The sequence below is a fragment of the Nymphalis io genome, chromosome 19, assembly GCF_905147045.1.
Source record: "Nymphalis io chromosome 19, ilAglIoxx1.1, whole genome shotgun sequence".
NCBI classification, from domain to species: domain Eukaryota; kingdom Metazoa; phylum Arthropoda; class Insecta; order Lepidoptera; family Nymphalidae; genus Nymphalis; species Nymphalis io.
Window position 1 is genome coordinate 8,701,448 of NC_065906.1, and position 20,910 is coordinate 8,722,357.

Genomic DNA, 20,910 nt, shown 5'->3' on the forward strand with positions numbered 1-20,910 from the left:
ATAATATATTAGCGATTAATATAAGCAAATGAATTTGATAGTATAGTAGGAAATGTTTAAGTACAGCTATGTGTTTTTAACGTTCAAAAAGAATTTAATAAGCTTTATAACGGGTAGGTAGTTACGAGAAGCGATTTTTAATGTAATTTTTTGACATATATTTTGACAAATTGGCTATTTGGCACTTTCAATTTCAACTTTGTCAGAAATTGCCGAATAACCTCGTGAAAGTATTGTTGAAATATAATTACATCAAATCGTTTCTAATATTATTTTACTAAGTATCTGAATTAAATTAAGTATAATTTATCAATAAGGTCAGTAGCATTATAATTTAATATATATGAAAATAAAAATTTAAATAAAGCATAAATTATCTTACCATTAAAACCTGTATGATGTATATAAGAAGTATTTACAAATAATCAATTACTAAAAAAATTGAATTTGCTACTCTCTAATTTTGTATTTGTAGTAAACCATGACAGAGGAGCAGATAAATGACCTATCTATTAATGAGGATGATGTTGTGGATCCATGGAATGTAGCAGGGAAATCACAGACAGGAATTGATTATGACAAATTGATCAGTAAGCATTCAATAAATAACTCGTACTATAGTGTATTTCAGGCACATGGTGGTGCAACTTAATGAAAAAAAAAACAAATAAAATTGATTAAAATGGTAACTACATATATTTATAGCATATAAAATTATACATAAATAATGCAATGACGTAGTGACTATTTACCTTTTTATGTATAAAGTGCAAAACAATCACCAAAAATCAAGTAACAAGTTATTTATTTGTGGAAATGGAGATCATAGTGCAATAAATTAATTTCTTAATTTTCAGAAAGATTTGGCAGCCAGAAAATTGACGATGAAGTTATTGCGAGATTTGAGAAAGTAACGGGAAAGAGAGGTAAATAAAATACAAATTAAAAACAATGGTAGATAACTAGGGTCAATGTGATGATAAAATTATGCAATCTTTGTTACGGTCACTTTGGCAGAGTGCATGTTTGATAAATAGTTTAATAATAATTTTCAGCGCATCACTTTTTAAGGCGAGGCATATTCTTCTCCCACAGAGATATACACAGTATTTTGAATCTCTTCGAATCTGGCAAGAAGTTCTACCTGTACACAGGTAGAGGACCTTCATCTGATAGTATGCATATTGGGCATATGATACCATTTATGTTTACTAAGTAAGTTTTCATATAATGAATTATGCTAAAGAACAATCACAATATTCACATTAAAAATAACTCCAGTTTTATTATTTTTATAAAATTTGTTGCAGTTATATATTTTGTTCATTGACTATGCTTAAATATAATTTATATATTATAGTTTTAAAATAATAATAATTATATATTACAGTTTTAAATAGCAGTCTTAGTTCATTTTTACGCATTTATTATTTTTAAACAATCATATTCATTGTTAATTATTTCTGAACAGATGGTTACAAGAAGTATTTGATGTTCCTTTAATTATTCAACTTACTGATGATGAGAAAATCCTGTGGAGGGATATTAAGGTTGAAGATGCTCGACAAATGGCTCACTCAAATGCCAAGGATATTATAGCAGTTGGCTTCAATCCTTCTAACACTTTCATCTTTAATGATCTAGATTTTATTGGGTACGTAAGATTGTTTTATATTCTATGTGGTACTTCTGTACCAAAATGAAATCAAATAATTACACTTTTATATTATTTAAATAACTACTATGAAATTACTATTAAAATCCTGAGATATAACATATTATTAGTATATATGAAGGTGAAATTATTTACAAAGAATCAATTACATAATCTTATAGAAAGCATGTTAAATTAATTTAAAATAAAAATATAGTAAATATATATCTTTTTATCTTGATAAATTATTTTTTTCTACTGTGCCATTATTGTTTGCAGACAGTGTCCAGCATTTTACCAGAATATGCTCAGAATACAAAAATGTGTTACCTTCAACCAAGTGAAAGGTATATTTGGTTTCGGAGACTCGGATATCATTGGAAAAATTACCTTTCCATCAATTGAGGCTGCTCCGGCTTTCTCAACCACATTTCCTTTTATTTTTGGCAATAAAGTAGTAAGTAATATGATTTTTTTTTAGTTGGGATCTGATCTGTTACAGAAAATTCTTAAAATTAATATATGTAATTTATATTTTGATAATATGTATATTGTATATTATTATTACTATGGTTATCATTTATTTTAACCTATTTTATTGAAAATAGTAACGTTTACTATGTGCTACTTGCCATTGGCTTAGTGTAATGTTAATTTTGATGGATCCCTTACCATTATGACATATATATATTTATATACAACAATATCATTTGACATTAATACAAAGGATAAAATTTCTCTATTGTAAATAAATTTTACTGAATGAATTCTAGGTCCCGTGTCTAGTCCCGTGCGCCATCGACCAGGACCCCTACTTCCGCATGACCCGCGATGTGGCAGCTCGCCTGAAGCTGCCGAAGCCGTCGCTACTGCACGCCACGTTCCTGCCGGCGCTGCAGGGCGCGCAGCACAAGATGTCCGCCAGCGACCCCAATGCCTCCATCTTCCTCAACGACACACCCAAGCAGATCAAGAACAAGGTATGTAAACATACGAATATTATATATTTATTGGCATTCGCAAATTAAAACGAGCTTCTTTCTGCTCGGCTCAAGGCCTCGGCTTCTGAGGTAGAGCTTATTTCATCATTCTGCTCTAATACAATAATGGTGGATACACATGTGACAGTTTTATCTAGTTTTTTTGACTATCGACTTTTGCAGGTGTGAGGAACAAAATGTTTTCCTTATCCACCAAGCAACAGATGCTCTAAAAAAACAAATTAAGCACATGAAAGAAGCACATAAAGCACATTCAGTGGTGCTAGACTGGGTTGGAATTCGTGGCCTTCGGCTAACTTGTGCTAATCACTGGGCCATCTTAAATGAATAAAACAAAAGATATTTTATTTTAAGATTTTCCTTTGAATTTTTTTGAATTTATAATTTTAGCTTCCTTTTACGTATGTTTATAAACCCGAGGGTCTTGCAACATAAGATTTTAAAGTGAAAGATTTGAAAATATTCATTAAAGTGTGAAACAAATATGAAATCCTAATTTAATTATAAATTTTTAATGGTATTCCACAGATAAATAAATATGCTTTCTCGGGGGGTCAACCGACTGTTGAGGAGCACAGAGAGAAAGGTGGTAACTCAGATGTAGACATATCATTTAAATACTTAACTTTCTTCCTGGAAGATGATGACAGATTAGCTGAGGTAAGAATCTTTAATATATATGATTTATATGAATACATAACAAATTAAATAAGCTATGTAACAATTACACCTTTATGACAATAAAGGTCTTTTTTAAAAAGAAACTTGCACGATGCATGAGTGTAAGCATAAACTCATTATTATACCTAGAAATTTTGGCCCTTTGTGTTTTCAGGAAAATAAAAAATGCATGTTTTTGAAGTTACAATCTTTCTATTTTACAGATTAAAAAATTATACGAATCGGGTCAAATGTTAACTGGAGAATTGAAGAAAATAGCTATAGACACCATCACCCCCATCATACAAGATTATCAGGCTCGAAGGGCCAAGGTCACGGACGAGGTCATGAAAGAATTCTTTGCTATACGGAAATTAAATTTCCAATTGTGAAGCAAATTATGTTTGTATATTATGAAATACAGATTACAAAAATACTTTTGTGCCTGCATATTCAATAAATGTTATATCAATATTCATAAAAAGTTATTATATTGCTTATGGATTACATTTCAGGATTCGATAATCAATCAATCAAAAAAGGTACACGACACAAATAAGTTTAGCTTTTTCACAGTTTGAGAAAGTTTTTTCACGGTTTTTTATCTTATAATTGTATAAAGTTATTATATTGAGTTATTACTTCATAGCTACAGAGTTCTGTGTACTGGTAATATAATGAAAAGGTATACTTATGTTCATTATTGTTCTTAACATTAAATCTTCCATATAATTATAAAATATTAAAAACTTGTATGGATGTGATTGTTCCTTTAACAATAAGAATTTTGTAGAACTTTTGTTTTTCATATCGATGGCGATTCTTAAATTCTCATTTTTATTATTATATACATAGTGTTGTGTAATTATGGGGTGCAAAATTACAATCAGCTTTATTAATTAAATTTTTCAAAAAGATTATAAGTACAAATGTCATCAATATGACATATTTTTTTAGTATAATAAACAGACTTAGTTATTCTTAGATATTTTTTTTTGATTTTTTAAATATATATTTAAGTATCCGTACTTACATCGTGGGTATGTTTTAATTTGATAAGGTAAAGAAAGCATTTAAATTCCTCAGTATTTCATTGTGTTCATTGATCATTTATGGATTTTTTTAGTTTAAAATTTTTGCGTCTGTGCCTTGTAGGCCTAATACTGCTACTATAAGAGTATATTATGTCTTTATTTAAAACTGAATATGTACTTTACTTAAATGTTTAATCTGAAATTGATAATTTGGTTTTGTTAATTAACATGAATGTTTTAATTGTAAATTTTACACTACAGGTAACGAAAATAATTTATTGTATTATATATTTAAAATGTTTTCTGTTGTTTAGGCTATAATGTCTAGAAGTGTTTGATGTGGCGATTTTTTTTTTAATTATGTTGGCTTAGACTTGCTTATTTAAGCCAATACACGTTAAAATAACGATAATCCAATAATGCAATCATGACCTGTTCACAATATGAACCTTACTTTTTTTAATGTTAAATTTCCTTTGTAAATATAAATGTCAAGTTCTGTAAGGCCTTGTTTATTTGGCTGTGGTAAATGCATAAAGAATTTATTTTTTGCAAAGAAATAAACTACTATTTCAAACATATATACATTTTGTTTTATTTAAATAAAAACTCTTTGTTTACGTTGTTTACAATTACTAATGAATAAGCAAATTGGATGGTGACTTAAAGACCTTATACAAAGACATACCAATAATTAATATTGCATAAAATAATTAAATTATTGATATCTTTTCGAATTGCTAAAAAAAAAGAAACAATAATTAACGTAATATTAATTAAAATTTAACGATAACATAAATAAAGCTTTTTACAAATACAAAGTCACCTTTGCGTTTAAAAATAAAATTTAAGAAATTTTTATATCAAAGTGAGAACGAAGCGAACACGACAATACGAAAAGACAAAACCTTTTTGAACACTAAGAAGCGTACCACAACACTTGTGTACACAATACCGACTTTGATCGAATATACATGACAATAGAACACCAGAGTGGATGACACAGTTACACCTCACAACAGGTAACCGGTGGACGAAATTTGTGAAATTATTTAAAATCAAGACTAACAAGTTTGTATATTTAAAATTAAACTTTAACTACCTCATGCATTACCAAAGGCATCGTGTACAATCAGCTTAATCAAAACTTTTATCAATGACTATCATTTTAAATTTTTAACGACAGCTTAAGAAATGTACAGTCAAGCATACGAAGACTCACCGTTGCCATTAATAGCGAATTACACAGTTATAAAGGAGGGGGTAATAGAAGATAAGAGAGAGACAGATGATCGCGTTATTCTAGAAATTGGAAGGCAAGATGATAAGCCCAGAGAAGAACTCACTTTTTCTCATAAGAAATATGATAAAACGATTTCGCATCACAGGTCTTATATTTTGGAAGATTACTCAGAACCGAGAAGGATTACGTATTTTAGACCTCATGAATTGGAACAATCCTCCCACGAAAGTAAGTAAAGTCCAAATTTTATTGTTCTACTAAGATTCATGTTGGATGATTGTACATTGTATGTCTCAGCTTAGTTGGGCGATTTTAACATCAAAGTCGAAAAGTTAAACTTTTCTGTTGTTTCTACTGTACATACTTCTAATATATTTTATTTATATTAATGTATTCGTAATTGTTTAGTTTTCTCACAGGTTAATAGTATGTACGGTTCAAATAAGCTTAAAAGCTGTTCTAACCAATCGATAGACCTGAAAAATTGAACATGTTTTGGTAGTACAACAGTATCTTGATTGAATTCGTTTTAGAGTTACATTAAATACGAGTTTGTTATTATTAGGAAAGATTTTATAAAAAAAATATAGGTATTTGTAAATGATCAAATAATTTGTGTTTTATTTATCCAATCTAAGTCATTTCAAAATTCTGAATAAAGTTTTTACAATAATATTTAAAAGTACTTGTCCTTGTAAAACAAAAGAACAAAAGATTTATTTTTCATTAACGTGTAAGAACGCAATACAGCTTTGTTACAATTTTAGGTCTTAGATATATGGAACACGAAGATTACAGGGACGTAAACATGATAGATGCAGCTAGTTCTAAGTCTTCTATTGACTTCTCACACGAATCTCACGATAATAGCAGACTTTCTGATGATCAGCAAGACGCCATTTTGAACTGGAAAGAGCGGGCAATGCAACTAGAGAAAGGTCTGTAAAAACTTGTGTTTACTTTCGATACATTTTAAATGACGTCATCATGTATTTTATTTTTTTATATAAGTATATTATTAACTTGAATGCTACTTTATTTCTATTATTGACTTAATTGTTTTTACGAATACATTACCAATACTAAAACTAAAAACATTAATATTAATTTCGATTTTGAACAATTTCGCAGAATACAAGAAGACAGCTTGTGATAGAGAGAGGACGCGAATGAGAGATATGAATCGTGCATTCGATTTGCTTCGTTCAAAGTTGCCAATAACTAAGCCTTCAAAAAAGAAGTATTCTAAAATTGAATGTCTCCGGTGAGTATTTTAATTTTTTTATTTAGCTGGTATAAATATGATAAAATTGATCTTCAGACATTGCATATGTCACTCCTTTCGCTAGTTCTACACTCATGACCAAAAATCTCTCACAAGATTTATTCATCATTAGAAATACAAAATTTAACAAAAGTAATTGATAATAATGATTCAAGTAATTTAGAGTCGTGATTATAGCGTACAGTAGAGAGTATATTTTGTGAGCTGTCTTTCGCGTTAATTTAAATACATACCTATATACCTATGATATACCGTTTCTACATACCATTGCAAATTAATTAGTTTTTATAGTAATCAAATTATATGTTTTCAGGATAGCAATATGTTATATTCGGCACTTAGAGTACATGTTAGCAGACGGATCTGCAGAAAACTCAACTTTTTTCGATCCCCAAGTAACTGAGGAAAGGCAAAGACATCAAAGATTTTGACATATATTATTATGCTTTTCGAATAAAATAATGGTGCCGAAATTGTTTTTTTAATAAGCATTTTGATTAAGCTATGAAAAATAATTATTACGAAATGATCCACAAATATATTTCAATAGTAACTTATGCCAACGCCTTTTTACTTTTTTGTACCGGCTTAATTGATAGATGACTTATGACAGAAATAAACGAAGTATCCAAGATCCAAATCCAATTTCTTCGAAAAATTACATATCTTACTTTAAATAAACTGAAATGTTTATCATTTTCAACACTTATCGACAAAATGTAAGAGGGATATCAAAAGCGAAATTCTTAATAATGCTGTCAAAGCTCAATTCAAATTTATTCTTACACAATTTTCAAGTTAAGACATTATCATATTAAAAAATAATAAAAATTTCATTAAAAAATTGTTACACTTGTTGCATAACATATTTCAAAACATTACATATTTTATTTCCATTTCTATCCTACAAACCACTATTAATATATAATATTTTCAACCCGATTTTTTCTTAATTTTTCGTTCTTTATCCAGTTCAGCCTGCCTTCTTTCGAGAGCTTTAAGATAATCGATGTATGCACATTTGATTATCAAAGGTACTTTAACGACACCTATAAAAGAACAATTAATATTATAATAAAAATTCTTATCTTGTATAAACTTGAAAAAAAGTACAAATTTTAATGTACAAAAATATATTTTAAATATTTTATTTTACAAAATGGCTTCGCTCCCGTTATAATCGAGATCGAGTTAAACGGGATAAAAAGACCAAAATATTTTAATTAAGTCATATTTTAGCTGTGCATAAAGCATAAAGCATGAAGAAGTAACAAAAATTAATAACACGCACGTATTTATGATATTAGTGCGATTATTTTAGTAGTTAAATAAAAATGGACATAGTGAATTTTTGTAAAGCCTCTTTATATACAATTTTAGTAGTATTTCAATTTGCTAGGACAACGATATATTTGGCATAACTTACTCTAGAACATGATACATATGTACCAAAGCTAAAGCAGCGGCCAGTAATAGAAAAAAATACAACCCTTCAAAAGTTACATACATATTATCGTTGAATGCAAACTGAAATAAAATCTATAATAAATGCAAGTTAACTAATAATGAAAACTCTAAGGGATAACCTTAAAACTAATGATAAAAGTAAAAGATGTATTTAAAAGTTATAGAAAAATATAACAACATTTCTAAAGATACAAAGTATTTAATATTATCAATGTAATAAGAAATTAATGAAAAAACTCAAAACAATCAAACGAAACGATTGCCAATATTATGATATATGTATGGCAGGTCACTCTACTGCCGAAAAATCTGGACTCCACGATTCAGAAATACAATAATGCTAATGACCGCAATATTAATACAATAACAAAATACGTACTTTTTTATAACTTTTGATAGACTCAGCCGGTTTTGATGAAATAAAGACCAAAAGTAACCTTAAAATATTTCTTATAATAATTCAATTATTTCAATTTGTAATTTTCAGCCGTTTCATAAATTAGCCCGAACAAACAAATAGACAGACAAAAATAAAAAATAAAATGTTTTAGTAACTCATAAATAGCCATATATATACTTTATAACAATATTTTATTTATCTACTTAATAAAAATACATAAAAGCGAATTAATGAAAATGTAATCAAGGTGATAATAACAAAGGAAGTTAAAAAAATTAACTATTCAACGACCCGTTTTACCTGAAAAACATGTCGTAACGAAACTTTTGTACATGGCGTACAATGGTGCCAGTAGACTCTCAGAACATTCTTTTCTCTGGAAACAATATATATTTTTTGCATCGAAGGAAAATAGTGCGAACAATTTTAATAACCTTTCTCGTCATACAAATTACACGAACTGAAATATATTAGGGATATAATTTAATTTTATGCACACGGGTTTTTACACGGGAAAAAGAGTTAAAAGATTAAAAATGTGATGTTAATAATCAGGATACTGTTTGGTGGCAGTGTCAAGCTTATCTTATATGTAAGCGGGGAATTTGGTTTATAATAAAAAAATATTACTGAATTGCTGTTTTATACTCGTCGTTATTAAAAAACTAAAAATGTAACATAATACAAATAAGGAGTTCGAAAATTATGCAAACGTTTATTAGAATAGACAAAAATGTAATAGAAACTACTTAAAATTATTCGAGTAAATTAAGTTCCATTGTTTATTTAGAAATCCGCAACAGAAATTAAATTGCAAAAAAATATCTTATGAACTTGTCTTTTACTCATTCTGACTAAATAATTTGTTTAAACTAGCATTGTATTTTACTTTAATTACAACTATTTTTTAATGTCATTAAGTTATTCATAAATTAATTTAATAGTTAACCTGTTATCTATTTAAAAACTTTATGTCTTCGCAAATGTGAACAATGTTTTTTTTTTTGTCCGCGACATTGTCAATGATATGACCCATTTATACTAGGGAGTTATCAACGTCAAGGAAGTCCCTTCCTGTATTCAAGGGTTTTCTGTTTATGGGTATTTATAGCTATCACGCATTGGATTCATGGATTGTAGTTGGATGTTCAAGGTAAAATGTCAAAGTAAAATATATATTATTTTAAACATAGCTACATTAATAATCAATATTCTTAAAATATCGCTTTGAATGTCGAGCTTAAGTTTGAACTAAATATAAGCAATCATTTTATTTGAAAAGAAAGAATAGGAGCGGACTGGTAAAGTAAGTATTGGAATGAATGAATATTAGAGAATGACGTCCCTCGTATGTAGCCTGCGCCAAGTTACTAGGGCATCATATAAAATGTAGAGAGATTGATCACAAGAGACGTTTAATATCCATCGATTCAGTACGGCATGTACTAACTAGGAATTCAGAATGAACATGCAGTTTCAAGTAGAATATAAACAATATCACAAGTATCAAACAACGTTATAAAGCCATTCGCCGAGGCGCTCTAACTGAGGAAGGACGTTACTGAGTTGTTTCCGATACAAGACGAAATATTAGCGTTGGTCATACAGAGTTACTATACACCAGGATTTCAGAGCTTAGGGAGTAGTCGTAACATCATCGTTCAGCCATTCGGGCCGTGGCCTGTAGTCGGGGATGGACGTATTGCGCTGGTAGGCAGCACTTGTACACGACGAGTTCGACATTGGACTGAATGGGATTCGAAGTACTAGGAAAACATAGGTTGCTCAGAGGTTATTTATAATTCTCGTTTGAAAAGATACTTTGCGGTGCTTTGCGTTTTTGTAGATTAGTTACTTTTAAACATTGTATCGAGGTAGTTTGTAATGCAATTTATAATTTTAACGCTATACAAACAAATATCGCGTCCATTTGTTTATCTCAACTTAGTCATTTATTCTCTATTTAAATTGAAATAAATTAGGCCGTTCATAATTAACATTAATTCATAGTTAACAGAATAATATAATTAAATAAATTTGTAATCTTAACAAATTTAATAATACTTTTACAATAAAATAATAGTTTTGTTATAAATTTAACTTATCTTTTCATTAACGATAAAAACACAAATAATTAAATGCTTAACATACGCCTCTAATTGTACGTTCTCTTTATATGTATATAACATTCAATAATCTGTATGTAAGTTAGATAATTAGTACCATTATTCATATGGGCCATTTAATGTAAGCTGAAAATAAATGTGCGGCAAGTAAGCGTGACTCTATCTTCATACACGGTACGAGCTACAAATTAAAGTCATATACAAACTTAAGTCATAATATAACATACAATTAAATCTTAAACATCGTCGATAAGAGGGATTTTCTTCTCCCAAGCCATAAAACCGTCCATTAAAATAACCGATGAGTGTCGTACTTGTTTTATTAACTTATTTTAATTAAAAATTATATGTCCGGTTAAAGAATCTTTATTCTCATCAAGTATGTTGTATGTCATTGGTATTTCGTACCTAAAATATTCTAAAAGTGTATCTGACCTAATTTATATGTACCTAATAAATAAATAAAAATATACGGGTAAGCAGTAGCGTATTTAAAGATTGGCACCCCGGGTACAAAAAACCCACCATTTTATTTGCTTAATTTTTGTTTTTGTTATTAAGAGTATGTAAGCAACTAATATTGAATTTTAGAGTACTCGTATGATGTTGATTATATAGACTCATAATTTTTTTTAAAAAAATAATTAAAATGTAACAAAAAATGGGTAACGATTATGATAGCCGCTTTTGCTGGCACCCTTACAAACCTGCGGCTCTGGCCACGTGCCCATAGGGAAATACAAAAATGCCTTATAATAAGGGTCTTTTCTCCATGCAAGTTTGTCTTCAAATATTTTTTTATTTATATTATTTTATTAAGTTCAAATATTTTGTACTTATTTTTACTGAGCACAGGAAACGGTTTATCAAAATCAGCACAAATATTAAAGCTCTACGAGGGTCAAGATGGGTCGCCCACGATTTTACTGAAATGTAATTCATTAACACGGAAAGTAGACTCTACTACTCTTTTCAATCAATTATTAATACTAATTTATAAAATAATTAATTTTATGATTGAAACGTAACATAAGAATTGCCAATAAAGCAATTTACTATGATAACGTTCTTGTTTTTATTCGTCCATTGAATAAAAAATACTCCATTTAAAAAAAATATATTTTAAAACTACCTATGTGGTAGCTTATAAAATACGCGAACAATTCTAATAAAATAAAACCATGATTTACAAAGAGATTACTTATACTACTACCAATGCTAGTTTCCGCATGCGCCCTTGCCAGCGTGTGGAGGGAAGGGAGGGGGGCAAGTGCTATGACATTTTCTGTTCCTCTGACTACGTGTATGCAAAATTTCATGATAATCGACTGAGTAGTTAAGACGTGGAAGCGTTAACAAACAGACAACTCACTTTCGTAATAATAAAATTATTTAGGATTAAGCTTCAAACCTTCTCCTCAAAAGGGAGAGGAGGCCGTAGCCCAGAAGTGGGACATTAACAGGCTGTTACTGTACTGTTGTGTATGCAACTTCATACTACTTCAATTGAAATAATTCATAATATTGAAACGACAAAATTGATAAAATCGTCAAGTATTTTTTTAACCTTGTAACGGAGATGATAGCTATGATGACGCTATGCCGGTTTTTGAACTGAAACAACTGGTGACGTAACCATGAATACTAGGATTACATGAGTTCGTAACAGGTAGACTTATCAACTTTGTCACTCTACAAAGAACTATACAGCTGAGCGCACGCTGAATATTGAATTTTATGTTCTTGATAAGTAGACTATATTTTCAAATATAATTTTTAACGTACTATGACGTTACCGCACTGATCAAAAGTGGGCGGACGCCTAGTGTTGATGCTGCGTATGTATTCCTGCCAACGTCGAATGCATTCTGTTACGTCTTGTTGGTCGCCCCATATTCCTTGTGTATGCGTAAAGTAAACAGCACCTACCAGGATACCAGCCTGCGTATCAAGATACAGTTCACTATTACTTAAATGGTTACTAATAGCTACGAAATGCTTAGGAGGTATTAAAAATATTCAAAAGGAAAAATAGCTCAACAAAACATTTTTTTCAATATGATCTATCTACCTTAATATTATTACTATTGCTATTACTAAATATATTACTTACTTTGACAGCGTACATTAGTTTGCCATGTGCATACGGCATTTTTGGCAATACTGGCTTCTTGCCACTTTTTCTTAAGTTGTATTCTTCCTTGGTGCAAACTTTAATACATGTTGGATGTAAAGGCAGTTCTGGATTGAGATTTTTTTTAATTTAATTATTTGTTTTTTTTTTTTATTGATTTCTTAGTTAATTTAATTAAATATTATCATTTACCCAACTCTGTATTAATAATATCTCTACAAGTTACCAAATATTCATTCGCATTTTAAATACGTGTGATAAAAATATTGGCAAAAAGGTCTGCTGTCTGTTGTCAGTCAATCAAATAATTTTTGGAACACAAATTGTTACATAATTTGTAATAATGACTAGGATAACAGCGTCGTGAAGGAGATTGTACAATGTACGTGTAAGTTACAATATAACTGGGTTTTCGTACAAGTTAAGACGAAAGAAAGAGATGGAGTGCTTCTAGCAACGAAATTCTCTTGCAGGGTCTTAAGAGAGTTTAGTTATTTAATTTTTGTATGAAATATTTTTAATTATAGTTACTTTCAAAGTGAATTCTAGACATCTATGTTTCTTTTGTATTATAATATATATAGAAATATATTATATAAAAAAACAGTAATAGTAATTAACATAAACGCACGTTAAATGAGAAATTACTATAGGTAAAATAATGTATTAAATTTTATTACAGTTTTATTTACTACCGAAAAATGAATTGCTTATAATACGCGTACCTAGCTAAAAGACTTAGCTTGAAACGAAATATTAAAAAAAAATCAACCCGAATGCATAATGAGATTTGGTAACTAGGAATGCAGGAAAAACAAGAAGCGAAATAATATTACCCGTAACACGAGAACATTCTATTTTCTGTATTGGACTGCATTTATCATAAATTTGCATGTCTGGTTTCGGATGGTTTATATGTTTTGCTAGGTTAATGGTTCGGCATGCCTCGCATCTTATGCGATCCGGGCTTAAATTTTCACACATTGCTAACAATTTTTCTACGAAATTAAATTAAAAAAATATACGAAGAATTTAAAGGACAGCACAATTTTGATTATAAAGTAATTATTTGACAGATAATTTTTCTTCTTAATTTAGAAGAGAAGTTTGTATAGCTATATGGTGTAAGTTTCCGTCTATAAAGGTTTTATTTTATTTATTTAATTTATAATATTAACATATAAATTTACTAGCTGTTAACCATCCCCGATTACCCGCAAAAGAATAATTATAGTTATGTTACCCATAGTGATATTTGTAGGTTTTTTTTAAGTGAGCATGAAATTAATTTACAATATAAATTAAATACACGAAACCGATAATGACTGTAGGTGATCCTCGCGAACTTGAAAATACAGTTTCCAGTCTGGACCGTCTCAACTTTACACAGTAAAGCAAAAGGAATCATCGGTGCATGATAAAGTTTAAGATTCAAAAAGACATTGTAACTGACATTTATGTAGATCTTATGACTACAGAAAAGGCCATGTCATTATATATCCTTCATGTGCATAATTTTTATTAAAGGCTATAATAAAGCGAGACATTTTCTAAGTTAGTTTACCATGAGTTATTTGTAGATTTAAAAAAGTACAAATTACAAAATGCATGTTCTTGTTATTGAAGAATATATTGAATGACATTATCTGCAATCAACATCAAGTAGATAATTTATATGCAGGACCACAAAATTATCATAATTTGTTTGATCCATCTATTGCTGATCGAAGACAATAATATGGTAATTTTCTTACTAAATTGCTATCAATGAATATTTTAATTCTTCAAACAACTAATAATAGACGTACTTGAGACACAAAATTCAATTTGGTTTTCTTTATTAAGACCTATACTACTATACTATACCTATAAAATATTAACTTAATTAAGCAAAACATTTGTTAGTGACAATTGATATTTATAGTATCTTCTAAATTGCTTCATAAAAGTGTTTGCAATCACACTATAACTAGTTTATATAAGTGAAAATAGCTTATAATATTATGCGATATGAGATTATAGACTTTTGAAATTGACGCAGCTTGCTATTAATAATCTGGCAGTGGTTACTAAATAAAAGCCGAGATGGCCCTGTGGTAAGAACGCGTGAATCTTAACCGATGATCGTGGGTTCAAACCCGGGCAAGCACCACTGAATTTTCATGTGCTTAATTTGTGATTATAATTCATCTCGTGCTTTACGGTGAAGGAAAACATCGTGAGGAAACCTGCATGTGTCTAATTTCACTGAAATTCTGCCACATGTGAATTCTACCAACCCGCATTGGAGCAGCGTGGTGGAATAAGCTCCAAACCTTCTCCTCAAAAAGAGGAGAGGAGGCCTTTAGCCCAGCAGTGGGACATTCACAGGTTGTTACGGTACTAAATAAAAAGAAATCATCATAAAGTACAAAAGCGCTGTAGTGCTATTCTGTAAGAACTCGCTTTATTACTCACCCGTTTTCAATCGTATCTTAAACGAACGAAATCGTTGGGTTGGGTTACTAAAAAGTTATTCGGTTTTCCTAGACTGCAGTTTCATAGTTGGCAATGCTTACACTCCCGTGCGCGGAAAAGCACCTGAAGTTGTCGATTCTGCGCCTCAACTGTCTCCGGTCCTGTTAGATTGCCGTCCTGTTTAATTATTATAAGAGGCAGTTGCACTATAGTATCTCTAACGGAGTTAGTTATAAAACAATGTCCATGACTCATGACCAACATCGATCGAAATTGGTCATTAAGTTAACAAATACGGTAGACAAGTATGACCTATGTTTGTTCGATAAACATAATTTGTATTAAACTGCCACAACGTGGTACGTAATAATCCGTCCCTATTAATCAAATGAAGAAGGTATAGGTTATATTCCCTTTAGGTATATTTCGCCATATTTAGGAATAAATATCATTAGGTCACTAATAAAAAAATCAAATAGTAACGTAAGCACGCAGCAACTCGTGGACGGATGTAAGTTTGATATGCCCACGCGCACCGCGTCCGTTTGTTGCGCAAAGCGAGTGCTTCCGTACTTTGCTATCCTAGATAACGTTGTAAATTGCGAAATTTTGCCAAATTTTTAGTACCTTATGAGATCATTTGAATATTAAATCGATTTTAATTGCATAACTATTAAGTTTTAACAGACACATTATACAGGCTAATTCGTTTTAATAACAAGACAGTCACCATACACTCTACTCTACATCTCATTTTATTCTTCAACACCTACAGATGTAGGTTATTCTCAAATATTTTGTGTTCATTAAATAAGGAAGAAAGTTAGAATAGGTACAGTTGACATAAGTCCAAAAAAAAAACTATTGTTGCGAATATATAAGAATGCTCTAAACATATTACTTAAACATTTAATTTGGATTCATCTCAGTTTAATATTAGCCCTTGAATAATATATATTGCATACTTACATAGTATCACCAGTTTCAAGCAGAATTATTATTCTAAGTCGTATCTTATAATTAATGGTAATTTTGACTTGACACTCTCGTAAGCGTGAGGCACTTATCTCATAGTTCTCATCCCTTGACGTAGTGCTTACTACATATCGGACATTTTAAATAATATATTGAAATCATAGTGTGATGAAATGGTATGATTATATTAATATATATTGATATATTAATTATATTTTTTTAATTGTCAAGAAGAGTTATTAAACTACTTAATTTTAAACCGGTGGTAGCTTTATATTAAAATTAAAACTGTAAATGGCGAATCAAAAGTGCTTGTGAAGGCGTAATTGAATAAAGTATTTTTTATTTGACAGAGTTCGTAATAACAATAAGCCATAATTTTATAGTTTTTGCTTACCTTAAATAATTTGGAAAATTATTCCAGACCCACCTAGGTTACTATTTGCTACTTTATAATGCTACTTTATTATTTTTAAATATTGTCTAATATATAAAATAAATAAAGTAGCATACATAATAACATAATATCTAACTGGTATTATGTGCACCACTGTCTATAGGCATTGTAAGAAATATAAAACATTCCTTACATTATCAAAGGTTGGTGGAAGCTTGGAGCTAATATGTTATGTCCCTTATGCCAGTTACATTGGCTCACTCAGCCTTCAAATCGGATCACAACAATACGAAGAATTGGGTTTGGCGGTAGAATATATGAAAAGTGGGTTGAACCTACCTACAACAGCTTGCACAAAGCGCTATCACCAACTAAAATATATTGTTCCAAAAGACGATCAATGATAGACTTTGTACCTAAGATTATTTGCTAATTTTTTGACGTATTTAGAAATAGTTACTCAATGAAGAATTTCTATTTCTTAAAAAGCTTTTTATTTTATATTACGTCGAGTAAAAAATGACATATAAAGTAATACATCATTATTAAACTTTAATAAAGTTTTATATAATAAGTATTTCCAAAGTACAATTTTTTCGTCCGTCAGGACACGATCTTAATATGAAAAGACAAATGAGTTCGCAGCTTTAAAAGGTTTTTTTTATAACGTTAGATATATTGTCATATTTCTTATTACTGGAATGATAATCTCTCTAGACATTAATCGCTAAACAAATAATGTAACTTTGCCTACACAAATTCTAACACAAATTTCTTCAATGATAGGTTTCGATTTAAACTGATTTAACTTAATTTTAATGCTGTTTGAAAAAAAAGTAGTTATAAGTACAATACAAACTTATAAAATAATTTACAAACTTCATTCAAATTTAATAAAATTAATATTTTATCAGAAAACGTAAAAAATACGAAAATAAAGAAAAATATAACAACAGAAACGTTACAAAACACAGAAAAGTTACTTTGATATATATATATATATATGAAAAATCCAAATTTGTTTAATCCAAAAATGTTTAAGTAATATGTTTAGAGCATTCTTATATATTCGCATTGACAGTCGTAAAATGAATACTATATTATATTCAATTATATTTTCGATTTTCATCAATTATTGTTTATTGAATATAGTTGAGTTCTTATAAAGCGTATTACGCCATTCTATAAATCTTAATACAATGAATAAATTTATTTATTTATTTATTTAATGAAATAATTTATATATATATATATATATATATATATATATATATATATATATATATCTATATCTATGTAACAAATTATTAAAAAAACCGTAGAATTAAATACCTCGAGCATTATTTTAGCAAATAATTGTCTTACGATGCTCGAAAAAATGTAAATTTTTAATGTGCCTCACATTGAGGTTTGGTATCATTCTTCCAATATGACGTGATAAAATTATAAACAATTATTATTATTAACTATAATTATTATGGGAATCTGAATAATAATTAAAATAAATATCAAGTGTCCTCGCCCTGGTAGTCGCAATAAATCTATTTTTGATTTTCCATTGACAAAGACTAAATATGCAGCAAATGCATTTATTAATAGATCATCTAAACAGTACAATAAAACATTTATTGAATGTGATATATTTCATCTCTCCCTTAAAAAATTCAAACTGCAAGTAAAAGAAATATTATACTCTCAAGAGCCTTAATTTACTCATGCATTTTTAATATGTAATTATAAATTGATTATTTATTATTAAATTATGTTTTCTTGATTTAAAAATTAAATTTATATTAAATTAAATTATATAAATGAATTATGTAATTTCATGCACCTATTAAATATAAAAAATGTCTTGTTTTGTAATTACTTATGATTAATTTATAAATGAAAACTGTTTTGGTTTATGAATTGTTTTATATATTTTTTTTTATTTTATTGTAATTATTTCACTGTTTGTTTCCTGTACACTAAATAAATAAATAAATAAATAAATATTTAGCTGCATCACAACAATGCAATATGAGTAAAATTAAATTTCTACAACAATGCGAACATCATTAAAGGGTCTTTTAAAACAAAAAGCTCCCGTAGAAGCTTCTAAGTCTTCATTGAGCGGCGGTTTTCATGAATGGCGTCGTGGTGGGGACGCTAGCTCTACGTGCGCTGCGCCCGCGCCGGAGGCTGTCTGACAGTCCAGTGGAAGCAACCGCGTCTGGGTGGACCTCGCGCATAACGCTGCGAGTGAGTGCGGGAAATTCAAATTGTTCCTTTTTCAAATTCAATATTGTCAATTCATTGATGATTTCTTAATTTTTTTCTTACTTCTCCCGGACATATAGACTGTGTATACCATCTTGTAGTGTCAGTTTTGTGAGTTGCGGATTTTTAGGTGATATTTCGGGCATGCTGTAAGATGGGGATATCCAGCTTAAGGTAACTTTAAATATTTATAGATATTTTTTCAAATGATCGCTAGAAAACATCGCAGTATAAATATGATTTAATTTCTTACTTTTCCTTTCAAATCCTAAGAAAAATCTTTTTATAATTTAAATTATTTAACTACAATAATAACCAGAGGTAATTTTGTAATATAATATTTTTTTTATTTTTATTTTGTAATGTAGAAATATATTTTAAGCATTTTATTGGGAGGTATATATATAATTCCTACTTATAATAAATATTAACATTAAAATAAAAATATTATTAGACTATCTTTTAAAATTATTAATTATAAAGTGAAGAGGTTTATGAAGAAAGTAGTTTTTTTATATAGCAAATTTTAATTTTTATTAAAATGATTAAATTTAACAGTTAAAATAACTCCATCAAAGGCTATTTCAGATTTATTAAGTCAAAAAAAAAAAGAATTAAATAAAATATACATATATAAAAGTTAAAAAAGTTGAATTATCTTACTTACATGCCTTGAATAAAAATTTTAACTCCTGTAGAAAATTGTTCTAAAGATACTACAAGCCAGAAATACAGTTTTTGCTATTGAATAATTGTTAGGCGTTTGTAAGTTTATTTAGAATAACGCATTATTTTAAGGAAGTTTCTTAGTGTACTACCTTTATATTTAATGTGTACCTATATTTTTATACATCATCATTTTTTCTTCTTCTTCTTCTTTTGTATATCTGAGTTGAGTTATATTGAAAGTATTTTTTGATAACTAACATCCGGCTAACATGATGGACTAATTTATTTGCTTTAATTTTAAAAGTATTAAAATCAAAATTTAATGCATGGGTTATTCTTATAGTTTATATTTTCGAATAAAAATAAATTCTATTACTTAATAATCGCTAAGCGCTTGAAAGTGGCAACGACATCTTGTACTAATTAGTGTTTATAACGAGCATCTTAATGGGAAGGACGTCGATATTTTTTTTATTCCATTAAGGACATACTTATTTAAAGACTTCAGGTTTAATTATGTTTATTGATACAAAGTAAATATATAACAGCGATAAGGGAGTTGTTACTCTAAATAAATTTATTATTATTTTTGGAGTAAATATTCATTTAAATATTATATAACGTTATTCAATATACCTACGTTACAATATAACTACGTTATTCAATATACCTAAACAAGGTAAAATACTAGCAGTTCATTATTTTAATAAACTTCGATAACTAAAAAAGAAAAAATAAGTTTTCGTTAAATAAAATGTGGTTTTTGAATAGATCAATAAATATGCAGATGCATCTGCAATCGCTTGCAAATTAAATTATGAATACTTCATTCACATTATATAAAACATAAACGTTGAAAGAATATAGATCAGCAGTGCTATTCTGTAAAAACTCATTTCATTACTCAACCGTGTAATATTGACATCTAACTTAAGGTAATATTTTGATGCGTCTATTCTTGAAGTTTTATAATTATTATTGTTAATGTCACATATCGGTCTCTGTCATTTTACAACCGATTTCTGCGATGAGTTTCGAGTTTGTGCTTACAGAGTAGACTTACTGTGCGCTTTATAAAAGTAATGAAGACGTTTTATATTTAGTCTGTTTAAAACAAGACCGGCGTGTATCTTTATGACTATTATT

General features: G+C 28.9%; 4 protein-coding genes across 9 annotated transcripts in view; 3 read left to right on the forward strand and 1 right to left on the reverse strand.

The window, feature by feature from the left end:
• Nucleotides 1-192: 192 nt before the first annotated feature.
• On the forward strand, nt 193-4,930 carry LOC126775986 (tryptophan--tRNA ligase, cytoplasmic). Its single transcript, XM_050498233.1, has 9 exons — nt 193-317; nt 476-590; nt 858-926; nt 1,056-1,215; nt 1,472-1,654; nt 1,934-2,111; nt 2,428-2,634; nt 3,184-3,315; nt 3,540-4,930. The coding sequence occupies exons 2-9, from the start codon at nt 482-484 to the stop codon at nt 3,705-3,707; spliced, it is 1,206 nt and encodes a 401-aa protein (XP_050354190.1). The 5' UTR covers nt 193-317; nt 476-481; the 3' UTR covers nt 3,708-4,930.
• Nucleotides 4,931-5,543: 613 nt separating this feature from the next.
• Nucleotides 5,544-7,308, forward strand: LOC126776023 (achaete-scute complex protein T3). The gene is made up of 4 exons (XM_050498276.1): nt 5,544-5,820; nt 6,360-6,530; nt 6,724-6,856; nt 7,191-7,308. The coding sequence occupies exons 1-4, from the start codon at nt 5,544-5,546 to the stop codon at nt 7,306-7,308; spliced, it is 699 nt and encodes a 232-aa protein (XP_050354233.1).
• Nucleotides 7,309-7,810: 502 nt separating this feature from the next.
• On the reverse strand, nt 7,811-13,988 carry LOC126776185 (uncharacterized). Its single transcript, XM_050498486.1, has 5 exons — nt 13,841-13,988; nt 12,984-13,111; nt 12,656-12,811; nt 9,045-9,120; nt 7,811-7,926 (listed from the first exon to the last, which is right to left on the reverse strand). Exons 1-5 carry the CDS (start codon nt 13,986-13,988, stop codon nt 7,811-7,813), a joined length of 624 nt encoding a protein of 207 aa, XP_050354443.1.
• A 5,052-nt stretch (nt 13,989-19,040) lies between these two features.
• Nucleotides 19,041-20,910, forward strand: part of LOC126775924 (papilin) — an 85,485-nt gene continuing 83,615 nt past the window's right edge. For all 6 annotated transcript variants that reach the window (XM_050498096.1, XM_050498100.1, XM_050498099.1 and 3 more), the window contains exon 1: nt 19,041-19,269. In XM_050498096.1, coding sequence (XP_050354053.1) covers nt 19,250-19,269 — 20 coding nt within the window. In that variant the 5' untranslated portion in view covers nt 19,041-19,249. The remainder of the gene's footprint in view (nt 19,270-20,910) is intronic.